Source organism: Condylura cristata, unplaced genomic scaffold, assembly GCF_000260355.1.
Source record: "Condylura cristata isolate star-nosed mole 26May11 unplaced genomic scaffold, ConCri1.0 scaffold00015, whole genome shotgun sequence".
Classification (NCBI taxonomy): domain Eukaryota; kingdom Metazoa; phylum Chordata; class Mammalia; order Eulipotyphla; family Talpidae; genus Condylura; species Condylura cristata.
In genome coordinates this window covers 17844565-17855742 of record NW_004567116.1, presented here as the reverse complement: position 1 = coordinate 17855742, position 11178 = coordinate 17844565, and the positions used below count along the sequence as shown (strand labels likewise).

General features: G+C 35.5%; 1 protein-coding gene across 1 annotated transcript in view; it reads right to left on the bottom strand.

Annotated features, from left to right (window-relative positions):
* CCDC73 (coiled-coil domain containing 73) overlaps positions 1-10489 on the bottom strand; it is a 63270-nt gene extending 52781 nt beyond the window's left edge. The window contains exons 1-2 of the mRNA XM_004683579.2: positions 10355-10489; positions 505-576 (exon numbers count right to left, since the gene is read on the bottom strand). Of these exons, the coding sequence (XP_004683636.1) occupies positions 505-576; positions 10355-10489 (207 nt within the window). The remainder of the gene's footprint in view (positions 1-504; positions 577-10354) is intronic.
* Between the last annotated feature and the right edge of the window lie 689 nt (positions 10490-11178).

The window sequence follows — 11178 nt, the reverse complement described above, 5'->3', positions numbered from 1 at the left end:
TCTGGTGAATTCTCTCACCACCCTTGTACCTCTGGCCTATACCTCAGTTCTGTATGCATAAATAAATAAATCTTTAAAAAAAAGACATGAGAAGTACTATCAAAAATGTTTCTAAGGAACTAGAGAGAATCAAAACTGATTAACAAAATTTTTATATTTTATTACAGTATATAACAACAGTCTGGGAAAATGTGCTATTCTGAGGTTTCAATTCTTAAAAAATATTTCAACTGTTAACATACTGTTTCTCTTATAGGAAATAGTTCATAGTAGTTTTCAGAGTTGTTCTCAATGTTACAATATCAGTACCTGAAAATTTTTACTTTCACTTTTCTGGAAGCCCAAATATTATTAACAGTTTTAGCTGAAATTTTCCTGAGGTTTTCTTTAGATTAGGCAAAATCTGCCAAATATGTATAGGAAATTTTAAAACAAACTTTGCAAATGGGTTAGATATATTTTTAAATAGCAGCTAAAGGTATTAATTTGAGAAAAAATACTCACCTTTTGCCACTTGAGTTCTTGCATCTCCACAATAATCTTACCAATCTGCTCTTCATACTGAGTTTCAGCTTCCTAAGTCAATAAAAGCAAAAAAGAAAACAGCTACAAAAATTAGGAGTTTAAAACTTCAAGTTTAAGCTCTTCCTGAAGAGATAAAAAGAGCATCCTCTGAAACTCACAAGAGAGCTGGGCAATATGTAAACTAAAAAGACAAACACATCAGAAAACAGAGTTCCCAGATCAATCAAGTGACCCCAAAGCTGGAGAGAGACAAGTGCTTGTTAGGAGAAACAGAGCCCTAGCACTTGCTTACCTTAGACATAGGCCACAGTGTACAGATAGGAAAATATAGCTAAAAGTTCTAACATAAATTGCTAAAGGCAGAACATGGACAAGTATAAGAACACAAGTCCCCTGTGGGGCCCAGAAACAAGAGGTGTTCTCTACCAGGCTTCAAGAAACTAGCCAGGTGTTTACTGGGAATATTGGATAGAACCCTGAGAAAGTTTTGTCCTGTAATGCTGGTTGGAAAGAACGAAAGCAGTCACAGACATTTGCCACCACTGGAAACTACTACTGAAAGCTTGTCTTCCATCTCTCCCCTAAGGAACAAAAACATCAAGTGACAAAGAGAAAGGCAAAAACTACATCATTAGAACATCACTGGAACTGCAAGGAGAAGAAAACAGAAACACCTTTGTTGTAGGGAAGGGTGAAGGTAAAAATACATGCCACACTTAGCATTAAATACAAAGGCAACATCAACTTCCCTGACCTAACTGCCACCACCAGAATAGCAAGCATCAATTAAGAAGAATAGAGAATTTTTCTGTTTTAATTCCAGGAAATCTGTCAAAGTACTAGTTGATCATTAAGCTAAGAGTCCTAATTTAGTGGCCATACATGACAAAAACTACAGATTGTAAAAAAGTATTTCAAAAAGTCACTAAAACAACAAGCAGCAATCCTAGGGAGGAAGAAAGTGATATTCAGAGTTAACACATTCAGAGTCTCCACATCTAAACTCAATGAAAAATTACAGGACACACAAAGAAATAGAAAAGTATTACTCATACACAGAAAGAAAAATAATGAAACTTTTCCTAGAGCAGATTCAGAAACTAGATTTACTAGACAAAGACTTTAAATCAACAATTTAAAATATGTTCAAAGACATAACATTTTAAAATGTATAAAGATAATGCTGCCATTTGGAAAAGTTAATAAGAACTACTGTACATTTATGATATAAACTTGCCAACTTAGAAAATGGGCCAATTCTTAAAAAATCACAAATTACCAACCTCAAAAATCTAAATAGCTCTATAACAACTAATTAAAGAGCTCCCCCAAAAAGAAGGTGATGAGGCCAGATTCTCTAAGCACTTAAGAATTAACACTGGGGGTCCTGCCTGGTGGTGCAGCAGGTTAAAGCGCAGCACTATGAAGCTAAAGCCACTTCAGCATAAGTTCGATCCCCACCCACCCCGGAGGTGATCCCACATGGCGCTGCAGACCTCTCCTGACCTGCCTGCCACTCCTGGCAGCAATGGACTTTGTCAGTTGGCCTGTTCTGCTCCCCACTCTGTCTCTGGTGAATCCTCTCACCGCCCCTGCGCCTCTGGCTTGCACCCTAGTTCTGTATGCATAAATAAATCTTTAATAAAAAAAGAATTAACATTGTTTCCAGTATCCTCCAAAAAGACATAAGAGGAGGGTGCCTATCCCAACTGATTTTATGAAGCTTTCTGTGATTCCAACACCAAACAAAGATTTTATGAAGCTTTTTATTTTTCCAAAGCCAAACAAAGAGAGTACCAAAAAACAAAACTAAGAACAGTATCTCTTACAAATTTTAATGGAAAAATCCTCAATAATATATTAGCTAATGGAATTCAACAATATATATTAAAAAAATATATGCCATCACCAAATAGAATAGATATACAAGGCTGTCTCAAAGTTAATGTAATCCAACATTATGCTAAAGAAGAAAATCATATTAATTGACAGAAGAAAGTATTTGACAAAATCTGACACCCATTCACAATTAAAAAAACTCAAAAATAAAGGGAATTCTCTCAAATGGATAAGAGCATTTACAAAATCACTTTTCCTTCAAAAAATTTAACATATTTAATGATGAAAGAGTTAATGTAATTCAACATATCAATATGCTAAAGAAGAAAAATCATATGAATTGACACAAGAAAGCATTTGACAAAATCTGACACTCATAATTTTTTTAAAAATCTCAAGAATAAAGGGAATTCCTTCAAATGAAAAAAGAGCATTTACAAAATCACTTTTCCTTCAAAATATTTAACATATTTTAAGGATGAATGAGTGAACACTTTCCCCTCTATGATCAGGTGTAAGGCAGGGATATCTACTATAGCTGTTCCTACTTAATGTAATACTGGAAATGCAAACTATAAGGAAGGAAATAAATGAGTCAGGGAGGAAGGAAGAAAGGTAAAATTGTCTCTATTTGTAGGTAACTGGATTGTATACATAGGAAATCCCAAGGATTCAAAAAAAAAATTAATTAATCCTAGATTGGGAATTCAACATTTCCACATCTTGTGAAGTGATGAATTCCCATAAGAATTATGATTTGGGATTTATGTTGCTACTTGCTGCTACAAACATTCTAAATGAGACAACTTTCATGAAATCCTACCTTTGACTACCACAGCATAAGTGTGTGCATGTGAGTGTACAATAAAAAACATTTAGGAGTCATAAGGAAAGTATTTCATTAGAAATATATACTTGGCCCTCCCTGGTGGTGCAGCGGGTTAAAGCACAGCACTGAGAATCTAATGCCACTTCAGTATGAGTTCGATTCCCGCCTGCCCTGGAGGTGACCACATGGCGTGGAAGACATCTCCTGGCCCGTCCACTGATCCCCTCAGCAGTGTACTTTATCGATCTGCCTGTTCTGTTCCCCACTCTGTCTCTGGTGAAGCCTCTCACCACCCCTGAGCTTCTGGCCTGTACCCCAGTACTGTATGCACAAATAAATCTTTAAAAAAAAAATAAAATATATACTTTATTAACATCCACTCTAATTTCTCCCCAACTTTGTCAACCTCACTCACATTATAGAGAGGTAGACCTTATCAGAGTTCTAATATGGTATTGAAGAGGATGTATACCAACAGTGTACATTATATGATAGGTTAGAAGAGATTAGAAGTTCTTGTAATAATTCATATCTTTAGTAACACACAGAAAAAGGAAATGTGTATCCACATTTGTTTGGGTAAAAGAAGTACAGAGGGATAGGATGGGTGTTACATCTAACATGAATATCTTCCCAAACTAGTTGGATGAAAAACGCACAAGATACTGCTTTCTTCACGTGGGTCTGGTTAAAGTGAGTGCTGAGATCTCACCATGACTTAGATATCGTTCTAAGTATTTTTCATTTGTTGCATAATTCAAGAGTTATCTATTTTATAAATGAAGAAACAAGGTTAGCAAGAGGTAATAACTTGCCTAAGTCACACAGCAGATAGCAGCAGCAGTATTTAAACCTAGATCACCTGTTTTCAGGGTCTCTTAAATATGCCATTATAGGCCCTCCCTGGTGGCGCAGTTGGTTAAAGCACAGAACTGAGAAGCTAAAGCCACTTCCACATGAGTTCGATTCCCGCCTGCCCCGGAGGAGACTACATGGCATGGCAGACCTCTCCTGACCCACCCGCTGCTCCCCTCAGCATGTACTTTGTTGATCTGCCTGTTCTGCTCCCAACTCTGTCTCTGGTGAAGCCTCTCGCTGCCCCTGCACCTCTGGCCTGTACCCCAGTTCTGTATGCATAAATAAATAAATCTTTAAAAAAATATATGCCATTATATTACCTTTAAGAGACTGTGGGTGTTATAGGGTAATACGGATTATTATATACTCTTTTCCTTCAAAAAATTCAGAATTTGATATTCATATCCAATGTAAATTAAAAAGCCTTTCAAAATCACATTACCTATTTTATTTTATTTTATTTTTTTATTTTTTTTAAAGATTTATTTATTTGTGCATACAGAACTGGGGTACAGGCCAGAGGCTCAGGAGCGGTGAGAGGCTTCACCAGAGACTGAGTGGGAACAGAACAGGCAGATCGACGAAGTACACTGCTGAGGGGAGCAGCGGGCGGGTCAGGAGGGGTCTGCCACACCATGTGGTCACCTCCGGGGCAGGCGGGGATCGAACTCATGCGGAAGAGGCTTTAGATTCTCAGTGCTGTGCTTTAGCCCGCTGCGCCACCAGGGAGGGCCCACATTACCTATTTTAAATACACAATTACGTGGCTCTCCCTGATGGCGCAACAGGTTAAAGCACCACATTATGAGGCTCTCTGAAGCCACTGCAGCACAAGTTTGATCCCCCACCAAGGAGCTGACCCACATGACATGGCAGACCTCTTGTGACCCACCCGCTACTCCCCTCAGCAGTGTATTTTAGTACACTGTTTTGCCTGTTCTGCTCCCTACTCTCTCTGGTGTATCCTCTCGCCCACCACACCTCTGGCTTGTACCCCAGTTCAGTAAGCATAAATAAATCTTTAAAAAACTAAAATAAATAAATATACAACTACATTCTGATAATCTGGTAGAATATTTCAAATAATATACAACTACATTCTGATAATCTGGTAGAATATTTCAAATAAGGACTAGAAATATATGTAGAATGGAAAGCACAAGAACTTAAAAAATTATGAATATTCCATTATTAACATTTTTCTATTTCAGAAATCTCTGCAGTAGTTTAAGCTAATGCAAAAATATTAGTTAAAATAATAAATGGGGAATATTTATTTTTAAATGAATTGACTATTATATGTATATTAAAGATGTTTATCTTATATAATTTGAAGCTAATCAAACCAAGAAGCGATCTTTAAAAATTAATTATGATTTTTTAAGATACCATGGGAATATGAATTGGGCAATTTTATAGGAAACAGATTATGAATTTGAGAAGAATAAAAGTACCCTGTTACATTTTGGGCTGTATGGACACATGCTTGCTCTATGTACTATGTCCCTAAATCTGTTCAGGGTCAAGAATTGAAGAGGCTTGACCAAAACACAGCCCATCTTGTAAACCCACAGCCCGAAGCAAACATTTTTGAAAACGCATGACACTTTCTAAAGGTTATAAAGAGTAAATAAACCATCAAATTACTCCTCTTTTATTGTTTTTGTAAAAACACTTAAGTCCTTGTAGTCCTAAGGCAGCTAATAAAAAATAAGCACTTTTAAGGTTCTATATTCTTGTATACTTTGTTTTTAAAGTTACAGATGGGATTTTCTTACTAAATTTAATATTTTTCCTCATTGACAATTTAATAGGAATTTTTATTAATAACTTTTGAAAGCTGCTTGATGAATAGAAGAATGAAAAACTCCAATAAAAGATAAATAATTTTAATAGTAAACATGAAATCTACTAGAAATACTGACAGTAAAGACATATTATGATGTACCCTTTTGGCAATGTGGCTAATAACCATTTTATCAATTGTACATGTATTATAAAGATATATATATTATACATAGCATTATAATTACAAATTTATGATTCTACTCATCTATAACTAACTTTATGAAATACTAAAAGTTGCTAACGTTATCCAAATATTATACCATTAATTACCCAGTTTTCCTTCAGTTTCTTTACCAAATTGTTGCTATTCTAAGTCCAAATATCCATTTGGCTTTTATTTATTGCAAATTCAAAATTCCAGGATTTATTTCAGCTTATTTAACATATTCAATGTATCTTTTCACTGAAGCCCAAATCTTTGTTCATATTTCTCTTATGATAAGTAATACTACATGAGAATATAGTAATTAATTTTCATGACTTGTTGTACCTATTAAATTTTAAATATCTTTAGACAAGATTGAGAAAAGGTTTTGAAAATGCTTTCAAATAAAGTTCAATAAATGCAGATATTTTATCCCCATTATAGAAATTTGGTTCAGAAATATTTTGTATAAACACATTCAACCCACCTCCAACTTTTACAATCAAACAGATTTCACATTAAAATGCAGTTTTCTAGTTTCTTTTCAACAATTGAAAGAGCTGACAGCACAATGCTCATTCTTCTACATGGCAACAAATTTTTAGAACTGAACAGTAAAAAGAAACAGGCTCTCCAATTCAACACAATTCCTACATCTTTCACATTATACACCAAATACATGAATCCTGAAGGAAGTAGAATTTGTGATCCTCATATTATAGTTCACTTTTACTTCTCAGTTATTCTGTAGATCTATATATAAGGAAATAAACAGAAGTGATGTCTATTTCTAAAAAGTACACATTATACAGTTAGTATAAATTTTTGTTGATTCTAACAGTTTATCTGTAGATCAATTTAAAATACTCTTTTTCAAATATTATTATTAATTTCAGTCCATCAGGGAAAAAATAAGTAATATTTCCTCTTTCTTGTTAATTATATCATAGTTAAGTGGTGAAATACAGTTCAATAGAGTAAGAAAGTTTCTTTGGCTTTATTGTATTATCTATTATGTTTTGTTTTGTTAAGGAAATCTTACTATCTAATCCTTTACAGTCATTAGTCCCAGGAGTTCAGTAGGAGGCTGGGAAACTCAAATTAGATACACCAGCAAACTTGTGGGCATTAACTTAATGCTCAAGACCCACTGAGGAGAAATTTTAATTGAAACACCAAAAGGCTACACTCATAGAGTAGAAAATGAAATAAACTAGCATCCACAAAAATGGAAATTTAGCCTCTGTCTGCTCAGTTAGATAGGTAAGATGAAATGCCTCATCCTAACTTCCAGAAACTAAAGATTATCTCACTAGGGGAAACTACCACCATGCAAAATCTCAAATTTTCTTTGCAATTTTCTATGTACAAAACCAGTCAATCAATCAAAATTTACCTGTTATCAAGATATAAGGTCAAATAACCAAAAACCAAGATGGAAAAGGAGACAATAGAAATGGATCTACAAGAGATTCACATATTAATTTATAGACACAGACTTTAAATATATGAAACTAATATGCTCAAGAAATTATATGATAAAATGAATTTCAGCAGAAAACTGGAAATTACAGAACCAGATGGAAATTGCAAAACTATAAAATAAAAGATGTGAACTTAAAAACTCAATAAAGTAGCCTTCCCTGGTGGCGCAGTTGGTTAAAGCACAGAACTGAGAAGCTAAAGCCACTTCCACATGAGTTCGATTCCCGCCTGCCCTGGAGGTGACCAAATGGCGCAGCAGACCTCTCCTGACCCGCCCACTGCTCCCCTCAGCAGTGTACTTCGTCGATCTGCCTGTTTTGCTCCCCACTCTGTCTCTGGTGAAGCCTCTCGCTGCCCCTGAACCTCTGGCCTGTACCCCAGTTCTGTAAGCACAAATAAATAAATCTTAAAAAAAAAAAAACTCAATAAAGTGACTCATCAGCAGATCAGACAAACTGAAGAGAATTGTCTAACCAACAATGAAAAGGCACAAGCTACTGATAGGCACAACATGAATAAATAAAATATACTGAGTAAAAGCAACTTACACAAAAGGATATAAACTGATTCCACTTAGAAGAATTCCTACAACAAAAAACTAATCCGGCCCTCCCTGGTGGCGCAGCGGGTTAAAGCACTGCACTGAGAATCTAAAGCCGCTTCCACATGAGTTCGATTCCCGCCTGCCCCGGAGGTGACCACATGGCGTGGCAGACCTCTCCTGACCCGCCCGCTGCTCCCCTCAGCAGTGTACTTCGTCGATCTGCCTGTTCTGCTCCCCACTCTGTCCTTGGTGAATCCTCTCACCCTCTGCATCTCTGGCCTGTACCCCAGTTCTGTATGAATAAATAAATCTTTAAAAAAAAAAAAAAAACTAATCCATGGTGGAAAAAAAAAAAATAGAACAGTGGTTGCTCCAGATAGAGAGAGGAATAAGTGAGAAAGAACAAAAAAGGACTTTCCTGGGAGTCACAATAGCCTAGAAGACCCTTACAATGGTTTGGGCTACACAGTTGTTGTATTTGTTAAAATTCATAAGATGTTATACTTAAAAATATACTTTTCATTACATACTACTTTCAAATTTACATGGAAATGCATCTAAAAATAATAATAATAACAGAGGAATGTACACTAGACCAGATGCAGAATCTGGGTGTTTGGTGAATGAGATCCCCACTGCTGAATAAATTACAACACACTGATAGGCTCAAGAACTCAAATTTATTCTTTCACAATTTAGGAGGTCTGAAACACAGAATGTTATCATTCAGTTAAAATAAAATTGTTGCTGATTCACACATCTCCTGATGTCTAAGAAAGAATTCCTTGCCTCCTCTTCTAGCCTCCCCCTGCATTCCCCAACTCTGCTTCTTCAGCTCAAAGTCATCAATATAACATCTTCAAATCTTTCTCTCTCTGATTACGCCTCTTTAAAATCACTTATTTTTCCCTGACTCTGATTACCCTGCTTCCCTCTTATTAGTACCCTTGTGATACAGGAGACCCACCTAAATACTCCAACAAAATGCCTCCATCTCAAAATTCTTAGCTTTATTACATCTGCAAGACTTGTTTGCTACATAACATATACTAAGATTTCAGGATTCAGACAAGATATCATTGGGGTACCAATCTATGAATAAACATCCTTATAGAGGATGAACACTGTGCTAATCAAATTTTATATTACAACAAAGTTCAGTATTTTAAAATTTTAGAATAAGGGTCATATAATAAAAACACTGCTTCAGCTCTTTTTTCTCTTACAGCTTATTTTATGAAGTCACCAAATTCTACTGATTCCTCTACCTCTTCTATCTTCACAGCTAACCTTAAATCTTACTGACCTCATCCCTAGAATATTATTATAATACTTTCATAGTTTATAATCTTCTCTCCAGAATCACACCAACTTGAATTTACCTCATAAAGAGCTGACAACACACTCTTCAAATAACACCCAAAGAGTCTCCAAAATTAAGTGCTTTTAATGGGGTTTGCATAATATAGATTGCCTGCTAAAAACAAACATCTTTACAATTTCATAGACATCTCCTTTCTAAATGCACATGATTATCACTTTTAAAAAGTAGGAAATTTGGGCCGTCCCTGGTGGCGTAGTGGGTTAAAACACAGCACTAAGAAGCTAAAGGCACTTCAGCATGAGTCTGATCCCTGCCCCAGAGATAATCCACATGGCCACTGCAGGCCCCTCCTGACCCACCCAGTGCTCCCCTCAGCAGTGTGCTTCATCAGTCAGCCTGTTCTGCTCCCTCCTCTGTCTCTGGTGAATCCTCTCAGTGCCCCTGCTCCTCTGGCCTGTACCCCAGTTCTGTATGCATAAATAAATAAATCTTTTTTTAAAAGTCAGTAGTTTTAAAAACAATAGGAAATTTTTATTCTTGGAACTCAGAATACTTACTAAATTTATTGTGTCACTAATTATGTATTGCTTTGTTTTATTACTTAATCATTTCATAGGGAACTATATCTAACTTTCACAAAAAGGTAAATTACTGAAGAGCATTTCTATTTCAATAGTCATTGTGTGTAGCACTATGCATTCCAAGGAACTCAATAAATACCAACTGACCTATAAAGTATATAATAATATGTAAATCTGTTCCTTTTTGTTTCACCTAACAAATTATTCTTTTTTCCCTTCCTTGATGTCAACTAAATCTGTCCTTTTCTCTTTTACTTTATTATACAGACTATATTTTTTCTTTCTGCACTATTTTGTTAGAGCTGCTTTTTCTTTAAATCAAAGAAACAAAAACAAATTCTATGATTTTCAGAAAGCATTTTAAAAAGAGACTTACCCTTCTCATACGTAATTCTTCTAGTGCTTCCAGTAAGTTTGTTTTGAAATGTAAAAGCTGAATAGAAAACAAAGTGTCTGAAGAATTCTGAAGAACAAAGGTAGATGATGACTCCATCTTAAAATCATTCTCCATATTAACATTTACTTCCTGTAACATAAAAAAGTTTCAAAGAGTGAGGGAAATTAGTCAGAAAGTAAACGACAACTACTAATGGTATCACTGGTTTCTGAACTACAAATAACCAAATAAAACTGGCAGACACAAAAGGAACTTTTAGACTCTGTGGAAAATATGGTGGTTACCAGAGGGCAGAGGTGGGAGGGGAGATGGTTAGGAGAAAAGGAACGAAGGAGTAATTGGCACTAGAACCTTTGTGGAGGTAAGTGAAGCATATATACATATTGAGGTGTGAAATTCTACTCCCAAAAATTCTATCTTGTTACAAATGAATGGTAAATCAGTAAAATGTGATTAAAAACATGAAACTGTAACAACCTTTACTCCATAATCCCCCAGGTTCTGTACTGAGAAGTTTTGTCATGACTTCTATTCTAATCTTGATATATAGAATACTTAGCAACACGAATCCTATTCTGTTTCACAGTTGTTAAGGCTTTTTTTCTGTTACCTTAATATCCTGGGGACAAAACATTCTGCCCATAATGGCTTCCTAATGTTGCAGGCAGGGTTTGGCACTTCATTACCTGTTTAAGCCATGCCAAAGTTGGCATAAGTACTGCATACTTCCTAAACTTTGTCTTAATAAAAAGCACTTTGTAAGGATAACATGAATACTAATTAATACCAACACAATCCTTAAG